The 20604-nt window shown below is 39.3% G+C and overlaps 1 protein-coding gene across 1 annotated transcript in view; it reads right to left on the bottom strand.

The window, feature by feature from the left end:
- Positions 1–20604, bottom strand: part of TENM2 (teneurin transmembrane protein 2) — a 970061-nt gene that overhangs the window by 163249 nt on the left and 786208 nt on the right. Inside the window, exon 14 of the mRNA XM_058167878.1 lies at positions 684–884. Coding sequence (XP_058023861.1) covers positions 684–884 — 201 coding nt within the window. The remainder of the gene's footprint in view (positions 1–683; positions 885–20604) is intronic.

Consider the following 20604-nt stretch of genomic DNA (forward strand, 5'->3'; position numbering starts at 1 on the left):
GATAGAAACTTCTGCAAATGAGATATTAAATCTGTTATTATATTGCATCCAAGCAGTTGGCATTTTGTTGAGAACGTCAACCAAAAAGAGACCACAAATTAAAATTTCTGACATACGTGTATTCCATTGCCTTTAGTATTTCCAAAGGTGAGCGCAATTTTGAATAATCATTATGGTAGATGTTATCGTGAACTGAAAGTTTCAGAAACACACATCTTGAACACTATCATAAAACAGGATTATAAAAAATATAAGGAGTGACAAATCAAAACATTGGAAGATAAATCTTTTTTTATATTGATTCGATTAACCATGGGTAAATTGTCAGTTACACAGCATTTCAGAATTCAGGCAGTGCTGCCAAGGATAAAGGATAGTTTGAAAACAGGATAAAGGATAGTTTGAAAACAGGATAAAGGATAGTTTGAAAACAGGATAAAGGATAGTTTGAACATTAAATGCTCAAAATCACTGTAATAAAAGATCAAACTCTTTATCGTTCCTACATTGTACGTTGCATACAGGATTTGGGATATCTGAATTTACATTAGAATTCTAATTCTTAATACAACAGTTGAATTTAGATGATGTGAATTATCTCGAGTAAGTACCCAGAGACCACACAGTCTATTGGGTATCAAGAATAAATATTCTAAAACTAAATGTTTTTTTCTTCTTCTTACCAACGGAGCAGTCAGGACCCATCCAGTTGGGATCACAGTTACAGAGGCCTGTGTCAGTGAGATATGTGCCATGCCCACTGCACTGATCTGGACACTGGGCACGTGGAAGTTCACAATTTAAACCTCCCCAGCCTGGGCTACAGAGACATTCTCCATTTACACAGACACCATGGTTGGAACAGGATGGATCCAAGCAATCAACTGAAACAAAGCAAAACAAAACAAAGTCAGTGAAAAAGGTCAGGGCACTGAACACACAGTCTGAACTGACATCAGTTAATGGATCTGTGCTCAGCAGGTTCCCTGCTGTTGAAATGGACTGCAGCAAGCTTGCTCCGTTGTTTGTTAGGATTTTCTGGGAATCTGAAAACATAAAAAGGTCATCCAACTTGCTATGAAGAAATTTCAAGAACCAGGTAGTGTTAAAAAAAAGGGGGTGGGGAGGATAGGGGAAGGAATTATCAAAACAAAATAGTAATACGGTTTTGAGACCAAAGAAGAAGAATATATATTCCAAATAGATACCAAACACTGGGAGTCTTAAAACAATTTGTCAATAATCCTGCAAACTTCACAATGACGCAAACATAAAAAGAAAAATGTTACTTAGCTGCTATGACATTCTTTGTATTTTAGGTATTTAGGCTTTCGAAGTTTGATGAAAGGAGGCAAGGAAGTTTGTGTTCTCATTGTCTTTCCCTAGTCAACTGAAGGCCAAAACCTGAGAAATCTTTCACTAAACATGAATCTTGCCTATATAAACTTTGTAAATAACTTCCTTCTAATGTAAATTCAAGCAGGGTACTACTTTAAAAAAAATCTTGGAGTGATTTATGACTCCCTTTCACTTTAGTTACAAAGGCCAAAGAGGAGCACAAAATGTGTATAATAACACAATTCAACATGTCAATTACAATAGAAACGCATATAGTAAGAGCAGTTCTCCAGGCAGGATCACCACTGCCTGCTCTTTATCCCTGAAGCTAATTGACAAATAATGGAGTTGCTTATGCCCTTTCTTTTTCTTCTCATGCTTTCCACTGTACAGTATCCTTTGCTTCCATCTGTCAAGCATTCCGTCAACATATCTGGCATAAAACAGTGCCAAGCAGCCATTCCTCATCCCTTTTATTTAGCTTTTTTCAGTACTATACTTGGAGACACTTGCTGCAACTAGAAAACAATGGTGGCATCAGAAAACAGCTGTGAAAACAGTTACATTTTTAAATAAGAATTAAAGATGAAGGAGGTTTGTGAGTGACCTTTCTACCTATAACCTTTCTACCACCGCCACCCCTCACCGATACTGAATGGTACTTATTTAATTGTCCATTTAATAATGTTGCATGAGCATATTTTTCCCCACATAGCAGCTTTAGCTTCATTAGTTCCATCAATGCAGTGACTTCCTATCATGTTGGATTTCGGTTTTCATAATTCTCAACCTGAATGTCCAATTGGAAATTATAGGATTTAGTTCACTGCATCTTGAGAGCCTAGCTTAATGAATAAATCTGCAAAATGCCTTGTAAATTGAAAGACAAGCAGACAAATTTTCAGGTACAGGTAGACCTCGACGTACAACCACCAAGTTTGAGCCCAAAGTTTCTGAGGCTTGTTACGTGAATTTTACAACCTTCTTGCCACAGTCGTTAAGTGAATCTTTGCAGTTGTTAAGTTAGTAACACGATTGTTAAGGGAATCCAGTTTCCCCGTTGACTTTGCTTGTCAGAAGGACGTAAAAAGGGATCACATGACTCTGGGACACTACAACAGTCATAAATATGAGTCAGTTACCAACTGTCGGAATTTGGATCACGTGACCATGGGGATGCTGCAATGGTCATGAAAAATGATCATAAGTCACTTTTTTTCCTGTGATGCTGTAACTTTGAACAGTCACTAAATGAACCGTTGTTGTAAGTTGAGGACTACCTGTATTTAAAATGAACAAGCAAGGCTCTGAAAGCCAAGCCTATCTTTGAATATCTGAAAGAGGCTTTGATAGCATTTGGCTGAATAAAGCACAAAAATCCCTTAAGAAGTTCGTATTAAATGCAACATGGTCTGAAGGTCTCCCCTGCAGTGATACTGGTGAAGTGCAACCATGATTCCCTCTTCACAGGATCTGTTCTGAATGCTTTGAACTGGATGTATAGGCACATTAAATCACAAAGCACTCAGAAAAAAACAATGCTTTAATGGTTCCATGAAGCAGATGATGAAAAGAAAACTGCAGACACACTTGGGGTTTAAAATGCCTTCCCAGCATCTTGAATGACAAAAGAATATAATTTGCTGTGTTTTGCTGAGCTTAATTTATAAATGCTTTCAACAGATTAAATATTCTTAAAAAGTAGGATATTTAGTACACTGGACTAGTCTCTATATTTTGAGTAAAAAAAACCTAGCTTTTGGTGGTTTGGAACATTCATTTCTAGTGTCAAATAACTGGATGAAAAAATAGATGAAGTTTCACTGGAAAAACTGTTCACTTCTCTGACTGATCATAAGAAACAGAAACAGAAGCAAACTAACATTTGTATTATGTCATCTGGAACAAGTACAGGTAGTCCTCGAGTTACGACTACAATTGAGCCCTACATTTATGTTGCAAAGTGAAACATTTGTTAAGTGAGTTTGCCCCATTTTACGACCTTTCTTGCTACAGTTGTTAAGTGAATCAAACTTTTATTGACTATTCATAGTTTTTGCAGATATAAATTAATGACTTTGTTAGTGAAGAATAAACTATCTCATTCCAATCCAGAAATGAAAGTATAAGTCTTCCAGATGTTATTAATTTATCATCACTGGTTGGCTCATTCCCATTCTGCTCTTAAAGGTGAAGAAATGAATCTAACACAATGTCCTCTTGTTTCCTTAATACCATTTTTCTCTAGGCCAGGGGTATCAAACTCACATCATCATGGTGACATTATGTGATGTATTGGGACTTTCCCCCCTTTTGCTAAACCAGGCGTCAGTGTGGCCAGTGCGTGACACATCCAGTCCATGTGCTGGGAGTTTGACAGCCCTGCTCTACGCTATGGGTCCCCAAACTTGGCAATTCTAAGACTTGTGGATTTCAAATTCAATAAGCTGGCTGAGGCATTCTGGGAGTTGAAGTCCACAAGTCTTAAGGTTGCCAAGTTTGGAGATCTCTGATCTAGACAAAATAAGATGCGAGGAAAAAGCAAGGAGAAAAGACATTGAGGCTTTGGCCAGAAGACCAAAGTAATTTTAACTCAAATTATTTGTTTTTTAGAATATCATAGAATTTCTATCTTAATAATGTCCCATTTTGTTGCTTTTCAAGCTATGAAAATTATTTGACTGCCCTCTCTCCCTTATTCCCAAGAAGGAATCACTTTCTTGATCACATTCTCCTTGCTAACAAATTACTTTTACTGCATGCTTATTAAAATTAGTTTTGTCCCAATTCTATTCTTTGTTATTCCCCCTTTGAATACCACCCTCATTATGTAATCAGAAATTACATTAGAAACTAGGGAAAAAAATAATTTGGTATCCCAGATATACTTCACAGATAAAGTAGTCTATTGCTCTCTAAGAAGAGTCAAACGACCATTTCAGGATGTACTATAAAGGTGGAACAGTACAAGTGACCACACAATTGTACTTGCAAGAGATCTTTTTACTGTAAAATTAAAGCAGAAGATGAACCTGCCATTTTTACACACCTTTAAATAAGTTTATTTTTTTTTCTTGGACATTAACATGAATAAATCTACAATTACCTCTCATCAAATTATGGTGGCAAAATTAATTTACACCCCCGTTTACAGGATGGAGTATAACTTTGGTAATAAAATGGAAATAACTAGTTATAATCCAATCCAGATTAGCATGGATAATCTTCTGGTTTGACTACTGTCAACACTCTTACATGAGGCCAGCCCTTGAAGGTCACCCAGAAGTTTGGTATGCCAATCTGCACTGGTGGTCCATTTTATTTTGTGTATGACTCAATGTGGTAATTATGCCTAATGTGGTATAGGGTCATATAGGGTCATATAGTTTAGCTTCTGTAGCATTTGGCCAGCTGCTTTCATCCAACAAGGAAGGCATATTCTACGTTCCTCTGATTCTTTTGGAACCCTAGAAGTGGCATTACAATTATCTGTTGTAATGCCTGCTATTTGGTCTGTGGTTCTCCTTGAGAACCATGTAGTTCCCACATTTTTGTCATTTCAAAAGGCCTTGAAGACATGTTCTTCTGCCAGGTCTTTGACTAGAATGGATGTAGCCCCATATAAGGAGTGTGTGTGTGTGTGTGTGTGTTTTGTGACTATCGGGATTGCCCTTTTGGTTTTCTGGATTATCTTCTTTCATTTCTGCGTTTATTTTATTGCTTTATAATTTTTCTGCTTTCTTATGAATTCTCCATATTTCGTGGAATCAGATGGTAAATAAATAAAAATAAATAAATTTTATTTTATCCCAATTTTATCATTATAAAGAATGAATTAAAACCTGTCTGAACTGACAGCTGGAGGGGTGTGTGTGCGCGTGTGTGTGTTTGTTTGTTTGTTCAGAATGTGTTCAGAATGACTATGACTCTAATCACTACTTTAAATTATGTCATATACAACCATTCAATGTCAATATCAATATTTATATATTATATTTTACATTATTTGAAATAATAAACTATTAAATTCTAAACTAAACATTTCTGAAGAGGACTCTAAATACTGATTACTATCTATGCCACTTAATTATATATTACTATTTAGTTAAAAGAGGAAAAGTGGAGGCCATGATTCTTTAATTGACATTAGACATCACCCTTGGATTGAAGGAGGAAATATATTAGGTTAAGTGCATTTTGTTGCAGTGAGTTCAAGTAGTTTATGATAAATTTATTTAGCACAACAAGCTTAATCTTCTCTGCTTGTTGGTTTCTAATAATTATCTTATTTTCCTCCAATATCATAAAAACATCTGTTGTAAATTTGAACCTTCTCTTTGTTTTCTACTTCTCTTCATCTGACTTCCAAAAACCATAAAAAAATTGCTAATGGCTTTCAATTTCTTCAGTTAATCCCCTTAGAACTCAGAAGTATACTTCAATAGATTATGCTGATTTAAATTTATTAAAATATTATCTATTTAATTCCTCTCCTGACCAGAAGTGGAGGAATGGAGAAATTTTTTTGCATGTGTGGATTTGTGTTTGGGAAGGAGAGGGAGAGAGAAAGGGAGGAGGGAGGCATTTTCTTAGAAAGAGTTGTGATCTATAATTTTTTATCTTCCTCTAATTTTGATTATACCTACTAATACAATTCCAGCCCCCTAATTGTGCTAATCCCTTATTACAACTTGAATAACATGCCATTCTGCTATAATATTTCTAAAGACTGATACTTTCCTTCACAGAACCAACATTTCTTAAATATTAGAAGATTACTCTCAGGCAAGCAGGAATAAAATTTTAATCCTAGTGCCACTGAAGCTTTCCAAATGAGATCAGTGCCACAAACAGAAAGCTTGACCTTCTCATTCTTCTGGTTCTCTTATGAACTAAGATTGCAAAAAAGAGGCTCCTAGTGTTATCAAAGAATATGGATGCCTGTCAGAGACCTGTCTTTCTAAGTTTTTATTTATTTTATAGATAGACTTGGCCCTTCTTATTCTGAACTCAGACGATCAGGGCAAGAGTCATCTGCAGGAATTGATTGCCACTGAAACTCAAAAAACACAGAGTATTTGTTCTGCTATACCTGAATAAGTGAAAATTTTCTGTCTTTTACAAATGTCATGTTATAGTAGCATATGTATCTCCTGCACACATTCAGGAGGAAGACACTGTAAACCTCTGTAACAAATTGCAAGTGATACTAAATACAACATGAAAAAAAGAGCTAGTTATTATCAGTGGGTGATTATGAATGAGTGTCCACAAATGGATAATTAACAAGAAAAAGAAAGCAGACACACTGTAAGATATAGGAAAACATACACTAAAATGTGACTGTGCCACAGATTCTATTTCAAATGTAAAATATTTTTATAATAAAAATTATAAATGTATTGATTTAAATTTCCTGGTGTAGTGCCTGACTTCTGGAACATTCTCCTCAGAGGTAGTATTCAGCCGGTTTGGATCGGTTAAGGCGAACTGGTAGTGGCGACTGTGGGTGGGCCTGCCCACTTGCCCCGGTGTAATGTCGTCCTATCTAGCCATGTTTTTGAGGCCGAGCGCATATGCGGAAGGCGTGCGTATAAGCAAAGTGCATGTGCAGAAGGCCAGGCGTATGCACAGAAGGCGCGTGCATGAGCACAATGAGCTTGTAAGTGCACGGCGAACCGGTGGTAAGAGTATGTGAAACACACCGCTGATTCTCCTCTCTGAGATTAGGTGTTAGCCTATTGGTCTTTCAAAAGAATCTGAAGACCTGCTAATATGCCTGCAAGTATGCAAAGTATGACAAGAGTCCCTTTTTCTGGCTATGTTGACCCTGACAGATCATAATGTTTCTTGGCTGCTATTTGTACTTAATATTTTCTTTGAATTGTGTTTGAACTATTTTAATTATTTTTATGTTTGTCGGCTAGTAGAGTCAAAGCTGTGAGATGAATGATGACACTAACTAAATAAATAAGTAGGTCTAACATTTTTGGAAAGAGTATATTGAAACCTTTTCCAAACAGGATTATAAAATGACAGAAAAATGTGTAAAGAGATGTATTCAGGAAGAAATTCCACTAGAAAAGTAAGGTTCAACTGGCAATAAACCAGTTATCAAATAGGAAAGCCGCAAGCAGAGATTAAATACTCTTTGAACTCTTGAAATCTGCAGGAGAAATAGTTAAAATCCCAGCACTTCTATGTTAACACATACAGAATAATGCTGTGTGGCTTAGAGACTAGAATAAATGGTATGTGTGTGTGTATACATACACACTTTTACTTATTTACTAAGACTTATCTGTCATTCCAGTCAAATGTTACTCTGAATGGTTTAAAAAACTCCAGATACAGTAAAAAGGTTAAAATGAAAAGTACAATCTGATATAATAAACAACAACCCAATATGACTGGCATACTAATAAAAGCATATGATGCACAACTTCTCCTTGAAGGGAAAAAAGACTCAAATCTTCCTGTTAATGGTCGCTTCTAAAGGTCCCTTCTGAAAGAGCCACTTCTAAATAGTTACCCGAAACCATAACTCGTATACCAAAGCAGTTAAGACTCAATAGATGTGCAAAATACTGAAACAACTGTACCAATTATCAGGGAAACAAAGTTTGGTTTTGTCAGAAAAGGACATACATAGCAAGAACGTGGGGATTATGATAAGATTCTGAGTTTCTGTTTTCAGGGAGGTCAGGTTAAACTCACCTGTCCTACCTCTATGCTTGCTAGCAAGGAATATTTATTCAAATAGTGAGAGAATTGCTGCTTGAGCTGATTTCTTGCTGAATTTGATTTTGATCTAGCAAGTGCCATTATATTATTGTCCATGTATGTATTTTATTTTATTCAATGGCTATTTAAAAAATGTCATATCTTAAAGATTTTGGATTTATCCCATTATATTGTTAATTGTTTTGAGTGCATTTTGGATGGAAGATAGGGTGTAGTTCTGGTCACCATGATACAGAAGAGATGCTGAGATTCTAGAAAGTGTGCAGAGAGAACAACAAAGATGATAAAGAGTCTGGAGGCTCAATCATATTGATGAATAATCGAGAGCTATGTATATCTAAGCTTTTGAAGCAAAGGTTTTGGGGGACATGATCACTGTCTTCCAGTATTTGAGGGGCTGTCATAGAGAAGAGGAGGTTGACTTATTCTCCAAAGCACTCCAAAGCACAAGAAGTATGGGGTGGAAGCTCATTAAAGCTCATTAAATCATCCAACCTAGAAGTAAGAAGAAATTTTCCTGACAGTAAGAACAACTAATCAGTGGGATTGCTTGCTCCTGGAATTGTGGGTGCTTTGTCACTGAAGGTTTTCAAAAATAGACTGGGCAGCCATTTGACCAAGACTGCATAAAATTTCCTGCCTTGAGCAGCAGGTTGAACTAGAAGATCTCCAAGGTCCCCTCCAGTCCTATGAATCTGTGTTCTGTTTTCTATATCAGTAAGAAAGAAAAATAAGAATCAAATTTTCAAACATAATCAAGCATATTTTTTCAATCTGTTTCAGATTGTTATAATTGGTATGCAAAAACCCTTCCTTCCTTCGTACACCTGGTTATCCAGATTTTACAATTGAGAAAAAAATACCTCTAGTTTTACTAACTATTAAACAAAGGATTTCTTAATATCTCTTTCTCAGCAGTCAGTTCCATGCCCCAAACCTTTCAGCTAAAAACAAGCTATTGAAGATATGAAATGTTTTGTTTGTTCTTATTTACTTTCCAGTTGTTCTAAATATTTTGGGTTGTTATTTCTATTAAAAAAAATCTTGCTTTATTGGTTTGTTGAACATTACCTACCTGGACTTCAAACAAAAACTTCATTAAATATTGTACTGCTTTTCGCTAGGGCTTTACATGGATTGAAAATGATTTGGAAGATGTCCTTAGGACTTTGTATGAGAAGAGCACCTGTCTATTACCTTTCTTCACACTTCTCTGCACAACTGAAAAAGAGTTGTGGTTGCTTTAAGGAGTTCACTCACTACAGTAATACAATTTTTAACTACTTCCAACTCAGGCAGCAGTTGGATTGATTTAATGTACAGTAGAGAGGTACTGTGCTTCTAGGGGGTTTGTAGCACTTTCAAGTACTTTTCAAAGCATGCAGAAATGTATTTTTCTTCCATTAATCAATTTAATAATTGATTGTTCCCAGGCAATCATATCAGACACAATTCTAGATGGTACAGTTATTAACCAGCCCTGACCTTAAGCATGATATTTACTTATTTATTTAATTAGCTTTATATCTTTATGTCCTGTGAGCCGCCTCGAGTCACCATGTCTGAATAGTCGGCAAAATAAATGTTCTAAATAAATAAATGAATAAATAAATCTCTCTTCTTTCTCCAAAGCTCAAGATGACACATTCAAATTTATCCTGTAATCATATAAGATAAAATGGACAAACAACCACAAGTACAATAGAATAGAATAGAATAGAATTTTTATTGGCCAAGTGTGATTGGACACACAAGGAATTTGTCTTGGTGCATATGCTCTCAGTGTACATAAAAGAAAAGATACGTTCATCAAGGTACAACATTTACAACACAATTGATGGTCAATATATCAATATAAATCATAAGGATTGCCAGCAACAAGTTATAGTCATACAGTCATAAGTGAAAAGAGATTGGTGATGGGAACTATGAGAAGATTAATAGTAGTGCAGATTCAGTAAATAGTTTGACAGTGTTGATGGAATTATTTGTTTAGCAGAGTGATGGCCTTCGGGAAAAAACTGTTCTTGTGTCTAGTTGTTCTGGTGTGCAGTGCTCTATAGCGTCGTTTTGAGGGTAGGAGTTGAAACAGTTTATGTCCAGGATGCGAGGAGTCTGTAAATATTTTCACGGCCCTCTTCTTGATTCGTGCAGTATACAGGTCCTCAATGGAAGGCAGGTTGGTAGCAATTGTTTTTTCTGCAGTTCTAATTATCCTCTGAAGTCTGTGTTTTTCTTGTTGGGTTGCAGAACCGAACCAGACAGTTATAGAGGTGCAAATGACAGACTCAATAATTCCTCTATAGAACTGAATCAGCAGCTCCTTGGGCAGTTTGAGCTTACTGAATTGGTGCAGAAAGAACATTCTTTTGTCCTGTTTTAATGATGTTTTTGATGTTAGCTGTCCATTTTAGATTTTGCGATATGATAGAACCTAGAAATTTGAAGTTTTCTACTGTTGATACTGTGTTGTCTAGTATTGTGAGAGGTGGAAGTATGGAAGGGTTTCTCCTAAAGTTTACCACCATTTCTACGGTTTCGAGTGTGTTCAGTTCCAGATTGTTTTGGTTGCACCACAAGGCTAGTCGTTTGACCTCTCATCTATATGCGGATTTGTCATTGTCTCGAATGAGACCAATCACTGTTGTGTCATCTGCGAACTTCAGTAGCTTAACAGATGGATCGTTGGAGATGCAGTCATTGGTATACAGAGAGAAGAGAAGTGGGGAGAGCACACAGCCTTGGGGGGCCCCTGTGCTAATTGTACAGGTATTTGATGTGATCTTGCTTAGCTTCACCTGCTGCTTCCTGTTTGTTAGTCACTTAGTCACAAAAAAATAAATCTGCCTTTCTTAAGTATGGTCCAAAAGTGTAAAACTGGTTATAAACTATTCTGAGAATGGATTCTCCTAAATACTTAAAAAACATAGACAATCTGTGGCCTGTTGGGTTACTGTTTCAGATATATTTCCTTAGATAAACAGAAAAGAGTGTGAAGGCTCAATGCAGAGGTGGGATTCAGCAGGTTCTGACCAGTTCTGGAGAACCGGTAGTAAAAATTCTGACTCCCATCTATTCTCTGCCTCCCGAGTCCCAGCTGATTGGGAGGAAATGGGGATTTTGCAGTAACCTTCCCCTGCCATGCCGACCAAGCCACACCCACCAAGCCATGCCACACCCACCAAGCCACACCCACAGAACCAGTAGTAATTTTTTTTGAAACCCACCACTGGCTCAGTGGCTTAGTATCGTTGGAGATGGTTTCTGCTCTACCACTTCAAATTCTAGCACTGCATGTTGGGATGAACTCCCTCAGTCACCTCTGCTTCTGTCCACCTAACAGTTTGAAAGCATGTTCTATGCAAGTAGATAAATAGGGGCCACTTTGGTGGGGAGGCAAGTTGGTGCTTCATGCAGGCAGTCTGATTCCTGCCAACTTTGAACTTTTTCGGCTGCAGTGCCTTTTTGCAAGATAGATCCGGGAAAGGAGGGGGGCTAGGATGACACTGCAGGAAGAGCATACTTTTTTTCTGGTGCGAAGCCACCTTGCCCTCCAAAGATGTACTTTTATTTATTTATTTTATTTATTTATTAAATTTTTATACCGCCCTTCTCCCGAGGGACTCAGGGCAGTTTACAGCCAAGATAAAAACGACAACAATATACACATAAAACAATGACTTAAAAAACTTATTACACAGATGGCCGAATTAAAACATTAAAATGATAAAACCCCATAAAATTATGAAATATTAAAACATTAAAACTTTTAAAATCCTATGCCAGTCCTGCACGAATAAACAAATAGGTCTTCAGCTCGTGGCGGAAAGTCCGAAGGTCCGACAGTTGACAAAGTCCAGGGGGAAGTTCGTTCCAAAGGGTGGGAGCCCCCACAGAGAAGGCCCTCCCCCTGGGGGCCGCCAGCCGACATTGCTTGGCTGACGGCACCCTAAGGAGTCCCTCTCTGTCCGAGCGTACAGGTCGGTGGGAGGCATTCGGTAACAGCAGGCGGTCCCGTAAGTACCCTGGCCCTAAGCCATGGAGCGCTTTAAAGGTAGTCACCTGCGGCTCCCACTATCACCCGCGCAGCTGCATTCTGAACTAACTGAAGCCTCCGGGTGCTCTTCAAGGGGAGCCCCATGTAGAGAGCATTGCAGTAATCCAAGCGAGAGGTAACAAGAGCATGAGTGACCGTGCATAAGGCATCCCGGTCAAGGAAGGGGTGCAACTGGCGAACCTGGTTTAACCTGGTTAAAAGCTCTCCTGGCGACGGTCGTCAAATGATCTTCGAAAGACAACCGCCCATCCAGGAGGATGCCCAAGTTGCGCACCCTTTCCACTGGGGCCAGTGATTCGCCCCCAACACTCAGCTGCGGCTGCAGCCGGGGTACCGGCATCCACAGCCACTCCGTCTTGGAGGGATTGAGTTTGAGCCTGTTTCTCCCCATCCAGACCCGTACAGCTTCCAGACACCGGGACAGCACTTCAATAGCTTCGTTGGGATGGCCTGGGGTGGAAAAGTACAGCTGCGTGTCGTCAGCGTACAGTTGGTACCTCACCCCAAAGCCACTGATGATCTCACCCAGCGACTTCATATAGATGTTGAACAGGAGAGGCGAGAGAATCGACCCCTGCGGCACCCCACATGTGAGGGGCCTCGCGGTCGATCTCTGCCCCCCTGCCAACACCGTCTGCGACCGGTCAGAGAGATAGGAGGAGAACCATCGATAAACGGTGCCTCCCACTCCCAAACTCCCTAACCGGTGCAGCAGGATACCATGGTCGATGGTATCAAAAGCCACTGAGAGATCTAATAGGACCAGGGCAGAGGAATAACCCCTGTCCCTGGCCCTCCAGAGGTCATCAACCAACATGGGAAGCACGTAAGCATGTCTTACAGCAGAACTGGTAAAAATTGGCAGCCAAACCAGAGATGAAATCTTTTTTTTTTTTTTTGCTACTGGTTCTGTGGGTGTGGCTTGGTGGTCATGGCTTGGTGGTCATGTGACCAGGTGGGCATGGCCAACTTGACATCACTCACATCACTCACTGCTAGAGCCAGGAGCTGCACATTCTGAGGCACATTCTGCCTTTCTGAAGCCCCAACGCTTTGAGTTTCCCTCTGGCTTGACTGCCCAAGTGAACCACGGAGCCTTCTCTTCTCTCTGCTCTCCATCCCAGAGGGCCACACATACTCCTCCCACCAATCCGCTATTTCTGCAAAGGCAGAGCCTCCCTCTTGCAGGGCGATCCCAAGAGCGGCAGCGGATGCTGCAGAAAAAGCCGTTTTCCACCTGAGTCTCCTCCTGCAGCCAAACGCGCCCAAACGTCCATGCCCTTTTTTCAAATGGGCTGTGCATGGGGCGCTTGAAGAGAGAGTGAATAAGAGAGCTCTCCAACCTCTGTTTGTGTGTGTGTGTGTGTGTGTGTGTGTGTGAGGGAGGGAGGGAATGATCTGAAGCCGAGGCACCCAAACTTCTGGCAGTGGTGGGGGCAGCTTCTGAGCAGCCCTGAGTCAGCCAGTTCCACCTGACCTACTCCCTGAATCTCGCTGTTCTCCTCCCCCCCCCACCCCACTCAAGCAGCAGCAGGCTCTGCGGGACTACAGGGCCTCTCATTTTTCCCACGGCATGGCGTATGCTTGCTACCTCAGGTTGTCTGCTTGCAAGCAATGATCTTCTCTGTTTCTCTCAGGATGCTGGTGCGGGCACCATGGATGCATAGCTTGTCAGGGCTGAGCAGAGAAGCTGCTGCCACACCACTCTCACTCACTTCCTCAAGTGCAAAGCCGAGGTCATGTGTTTCCTCACCAGGCTGGCCACTGGAAAAAGACTCAGGTGGAGATGGCTGACTCAGGACTGCTCAGAAGCTGCCCCTACTGCTGCCAGAAGTTTGGGTGCCTCGGCTTTAGATTGCTCCCTTCCTCCCTCCCTCACACACATATAGAAAAACAGAGGTTGGAGAGCACTCTTGCTTGCTCACTCCCCAAGCGCTCCATGCACAACCCATTTGAGGAAAGGGCATTCATGGCTGGGCCCATTTGGCTGCAGGAGGAGGCGCGGTGCAATGGGGTTATTTTGTTCACCATGGTGGTACTTCAGGAGGGCAGGCAGACGTCTGCAGCTGACAACTATAATGAATATGTTCACCTGCCCTCCCAAAGCACCATTGCCACCTTTCGTTTCATGGCAGGAGAAGGAAGAAAGTGAACGGCGATGGTGTGGCAATGCTCCAGGAGAGCAGGTGGACGTCTGTAGACAGGCGGGGAGAGAGGGGGCTGAAAGCGGTGGCAATGAGACTGGTGGCGGCGGCGGCCCCTTCCAAGTGCAGTGCATGGAGGTGCCAAGCAAGGCGGCCCCAGTACACCTGTTGAGCGGGCCACCGGGTGGGGGGGGGCACCAGAGATGATTGCTACTGGTTCTCTGAACCACCAGCCATCATCGCTACTGGATCAGCCAAGCCAGTCCAAATGGGGAGCATTTCACCCCTGAGCCAAACTACTACTCTGCAATAACATTGTGATCTCCTGGCTAATGTAACAATGCCATACACTAATAATAATAACCTAAACAGAAACAGAATGACTATTGATAAAAGTAGGAGCAACTTTCTGATGGCTGTTCCATTGAGTTTCTTTGTGGGAAGCTGGAAGAGTACCAGAATTAATTCCTTCCTTCCTTCCTTCCTTCCTTCCTTCCTTCCTTCCTTCCTTCCTTCCTTCCTTCCTTCCTTCCTTCCTTTCTCCCTCTCTCCCTCCCTCCCTCCCTCCCTCTAGATAATAGTATATATTTTTCTGTCTGAGCGCAAAGAGAAAATACCTGTTGTAAGTTCCATGTAGATATCAGGAAGGGCATCTGGCCAGTAAACACTCAGCTCCATTCAGTAACCCTGACTGCACCCCAATGCAAGGAATTACAAGGTCATTAAAAAAACACACCCTAACCCTCTGCTTGAAAATCTCCTATGATAGAACTCCCACGATTACAGGAACTGTTCCACTGCTTAATAGCAATCCTAGTAAGGATATTTTTATTTCGAGTTTGGATCTCTCTCTGAATGTTTCTGGTAACTGCTTCTTTTCTTACTATGATGCACAACAGAGAATAAATCCACCCCTCTTCTTTGTGACAATTGTTCAAGAAGTAATGAAAGACACACATCACATCTCCCTTTAGATTTCTTTTCTTTAGTCTAAACTTACCCAGTTATTTTAACAATTCTTCATAAGATATAGCCCCTCAGCATTTTTGTTGTTCTTTGTGCTCTTTCTAGTTCCTCAGCATCCAGCAAAATTTGACAAAATTTGCTAATTTTTTACCATAATAAAGATCTGACGATGAAATTGGATGTGTGTTCCAGGTGCGGTGTAACCAATGCATCACAGAGTAAAACGATCACCTCCCATGATCTGGACTTTTGTTGATATAGCTCAGGATTGCATTGTCTCTTTTGGCATTACCACACACTTAATTCCTTTATTTTTGTTTGTGTGCCCTCAATTGCTATTTAAATCTTTATAAGTTAGTCTTATTGGTAGAGAAGACCCAAATCCCCCCCAAAAAAGTCCAATTAAAGTCTAATTAAAGTTCAGGCATAGGACAAGGCATAAGCTCTTTAGCTTGCTAAATTGTAACCTGATGTATATTATGGGATAAGGTATAATGCACAAACAGGAAAAGTTTTGCACATACCGTAGTTAAAAATGTGTTGTTCGAACAAGAAGTAGATTGTTAAAAAGGGAAGCATATTATTGGGAATTAGGCTCTGGTACTATTGAAATGACAGTTACAAAAAAATGTGATTAACCTATCCATAAACTTGAAATATTTTTGCTGTGTCCGTTCTTCAATAGAAAGGAGTTTATTTTACAATTTCTTCCATGGTGTGTTAAATCTGGGCAAAGGGCACATTAGGCAGCATTGAGTCGGGATAACATTATGAAGCAAACAAAATTTAATATTATTATTAATAATATTTATTAATATTTTATAATAATTAATAATTATTTTTCTTATAATAAAGTGTTTTCTGATTTCCATTGGTCTGGGCCTCAGAGTTCTCAAGAGCTTCTGCTCTTAAATTGGGAAGGGGGGGGGCTCATATAGCTTTAGGAGTTATAATAGGTACTGACCAGTAGGGGGCATTGCATGATTGATTTTTGTCTTGATTGAAAAGGATGACAGCATTTAGAAAAATTCTCTGTGACCACCCTTGCTGCAAGTTAGGAACTCTCAGGGCATGATATCTATAAAATTGAATTCAGTATATAATCAACAAGTGCTAGCCTGTGGATTCAACTGCTGTTAAAAGGCGCAATACAGAACATCTAGTATGAAGCATACTTATGCGAAAGTGTACTCTAATAATGAAACTGAGCCATATTGCCGTGACGGAAAAACCTACGACACACATGTCATAGGTGGCACACAGCACCCTCTCTGATGGCACACAAGCTGTTGCCCCAGTTCAGCTCCGCTGTGCATGCACGCACTACTCCTGCTGGCCAGCTGGTCTTCAGGAATCTGCTGTGCATGCGCGGGGGTGGGCCACATGTGCGGGGCCATGCACACATGCATGGACGCATGTAGGGGCTGCGTGCACATGCGTGGGGTGGGGCGTATGTGCGCATTGCATTTTGGGGGTTCGGGCATATTCACACATTTGCGCATGCTTTGGGTTCTCAGTCCAGAATAGGTTAGCCATCACTTTCCTACTGGTCAGCAGCTAACATAGGTATTGTCCACAAAGAGATAACCCAGATGAGATCAAGCCTAGTGTATCTTTTAAAAAATAAATAATTTTTGGAATACTTTGATATTATGAGAAAAGCCAACCCCATGCAAAGATCTTTGATTTGGATTAATAAATATGTGAATGGCCAATCACACTATGATGTTTCACAGAATGAAAAAAACAACTTGCATAAGAACGTATTTCTTTTTGAAGTCTATGATCTTAAAATGATTTAGCATACAGTATATAGAAAATCAACAATGTGAGATTCAGAATACATGAGATCTTTGGGGCCTAAGTTATTAGCTCAAACCTAGTAACAGCGTTTCCATAGTTATGACATTCTCACTTTTCCACCTTAAGAAAAACGGTCTTAAAGGTAGAATACATATATTCAATCACACAAGGACAAAAAAGGTCAAGGCATTTTTCCAATACCATGTTATGCAAAATTCCCTTGGGCTAAGAATTATACTTAGAAAGTTAAATACCTTTGAAAAATTGCACAGCTATAAACTCAACAACAAAAATACTATTAAACTAACCTAATTTGTTAATTTTACTCAATTTCTACCCCAAATTGCACTAAATGAAGCTTGACAAGTTAGCTATTTCGGGGGTGGGTGGGTTGTGTGCAATTTTAATAGAGCAACAGTGTATGCAGCAAAAATTTGTGTATCACATATATCGATTTCAGTGCCATGGCCATTTCAGGTAAATTGTTTGAACAATATGACTATGATGAATATCTGAAATAAAAAGCTAACAGAAAAAAAAGTGCTGACCTACAGTATCCAATTCCATTTCATAGCTAGAAAGTAGCATATGAATCAACCTCAGTCCATTCTTTTTAAAAGCGCAAATCGATAGAGAAGATTTTTTTAACTCTTTAATAAAAAATCAGATATGTTTATTTGTTTTGCTGTTGTTGTTATTGTTACATGAAATAAACGTTTTAAACTAATAAACAAATGCCTAAGAATTTATTTTATATACACCTAACCTAGTATCTCCTAAAGAATTTTGCACAGTCCCAACAAAATGAAAATTATTTTGAAGAGACAGTGCCAATGTTATGGAATTCTGGTTTATTAAATGATGCATGGAAAAGGCTACGTTAACCTTTCTTGTCATTTTTCTGAATGTTCTATATTTTTTTCTAAGTATTGTGGTCTGTCAGCAGCCTACGGAGCTGGCAACTGAGTCGGACAGTGATAAGACTGAGGTGAGGCCAGGGCCATTGGGAAGTGAGGTGCGGACTCCAGAGCCTCCAGAGACTGATAGTAGTGAGGCAGAGGAACAGGAGGAGTCTGTTGCTAATGCACGCATGAGAAGAGCTGCCAGAAGGCAAGAGCAGCTCAAGCAGAGAGGACAACTCAGGAGTAGGGCCAAGAGATGATTGGCTCCACTCATAAGGCTTATAACAGACCAGCACTGGTGTTTCAGCTTTGCCGGAAAACATTGTTGTAGCTGTGTCTTCTGCTTCGTCTTCTGCTTCGTCTACGTCTTTGTTTTTGTGGCTTCTGGACGTTTACCAGGAAGGGCCTTTGGCAGTTTGCCTAATTGGACTAAGGTTTGTGAGATAACTGAGGAATTTGTGTTGTGAGACATTTGTTTTACTTTGAGTTGAATGATGCTGGGAATGAAGTAATTCCCAGCTGTTTGAATAAAGTTTGTTTTTCCACGGACTAAGTTTATTACTACCTACTTGGGCCTGGGTCACAACACTAATATGAAACCATGTTAGAAATACATGGTTTCTAAAATCCATTGATCTTTCTAATTCCTTATCTTTTCTTGCTCCTGATTAAATCATTTGTTCATTCTTTCTGAGCAGCCAAATATATAGAGGTCAGACTTGAGCAGTCACAGAGGGACTTTAATAAGAATAGCATTCTTATTATTCTGTACAAAGGAATTGCACTACCTATAAAGATAATAAACCTGTTACAGTTTACAGTATTTCTTTTCTTGAGGAAAGAACTTGGAGATGAAAACTAGTTTGAGGTTAAAAACAGGATGAAATAGGTTTGTAAAGAAAAGCTAAAAGATAATCATAAATGTGATGTTTATATACTGCGTTTTTCCTATGAGGACAAGTTTGTTTCCCCAAATAATTTTGGTGAATTGAGGAGGCATCTATCTTACATTCATTGAAAAAAATAATATATATACAGTATATAACAAAAAGAACATATGGGAGTGCCTTTGAAGATTAGCTAGTTCTGGGAAAGGAAATTTATCCTTAACCCTTTTTGAAATTCCTATATAGAGCTTCACTTTTAAAATTATCCCTTCCCTGCCTCAACTCTATTCATTTTTGGTCTCCCCTTTTTCTTTCCTATCCATAGACAGCTTCTCTTTCTTTATATCTTATATCCATTTTCATTTTCATTTTTTCTTCTTTTCTACTGGAAATAGGAGGAAAGGTTTGCAGTGCATTTTTATATATTTTATACAGGTGGTGAAATTTGAACCAATTTACTACTGGTTCGCTAGCAGTGCACACCATGCACCAAATGCAAGGTGCGCGCGCACGCAGTGCATGCCAAAAGGAGGCATGAGGTAAGTAGAACAGCGCACAAATGTGTTTGTGTATGATCAGCTGTGGCGCATGATCTTTTTTTTTACTTTAAAAGCATTTTTTTACAACCTATTCAGCCAAATAGATTGTAAAAAAATGCTTTTAAAAGTGAAAAAAAAGGCTCTGACAATCGCGCGGCTCAGCTGTGGATCATCAGAGCCTTTTTTTAACATTTTAAAAGCATATTTTTACAACCTATTCAGCCAATTAGGTTACCCAAAAAAATGCTTTTAAAAGTAAAAAAAAGGCTCTGATGATCAGGCAGCTCAGCTGTGACCATCAGAACCTTTTAAAAGCATTTTTTAAAAGAAGCAGCAAGCGGGGAAGCGAGAAACCGGGCATTGGGTGGACGTGGGTGTGGGGGCCCAGGGATTTTTGCTACTGGTACTCTGAACATCTGCCGCCATCGCTACCAGATCAGCTGATCCGGTCCGAACCAGGAGCACTTCACCCCTGATTTTATTGTAAAAGAAGTGTGTGTGTGTGTGTGTAACAGATATTGGGTGGTATATACAGATAAGAATCAATTTATTTCCCTATTTTACTGGAAATTAGTTTTAATTAATAGTTGTGTCCAGACCCTGCTCTCTTTTTTTTGAAGGACATATGTATTTGACCAGGACGGTATCAGGTCCAATGTGTGTTGATATATTTATACCACACACCCAAATACACACATGTACATGACAGTGAATCCGTGCACAGATTTATGGGAAGAGGGAAATGCCAGTATCATGAAACTGCTGATCAAAGAATATTGTCCTGGGGTATAATTTTTGCATACTATAAAGTCCAAAAAGCTATGGAACAATTTTTTTCTTTAGAATTTCTTTTCAACAACTACTTTAGAAATTTTCCAAAGGAAAATTTGTATTAATTTTATAATTATTTCTTAAACACAATGAATAAAGCACTGGAATTAAGGACTCTTTAAGGCATAAATATTTGACTAGGTTTTCCTGAACTAAATGCACATATTGAGACTCTCCTAAAATACTGTTATTTTGAAAAGGATTCCAGAATGGATTATATTAATGTATATTTGCAAAATTTTCTCCATAGAAATAGAGAAAGGAAAAAGACACAGGCTTTTGTCTCCTGGTGCAGTTGTGGGAGATTTAATAATCTATTATTTACTTGTTAAATCAAGGTCTAAAATAGCAATCATAACCAGACATTTAGACTATAGCAAAAATGCACATTTT

Source organism: Ahaetulla prasina, chromosome 2, assembly GCF_028640845.1.
Source record: "Ahaetulla prasina isolate Xishuangbanna chromosome 2, ASM2864084v1, whole genome shotgun sequence".
Lineage (NCBI taxonomy): Eukaryota > Metazoa > Chordata > Lepidosauria > Squamata > Colubridae > Ahaetulla > Ahaetulla prasina.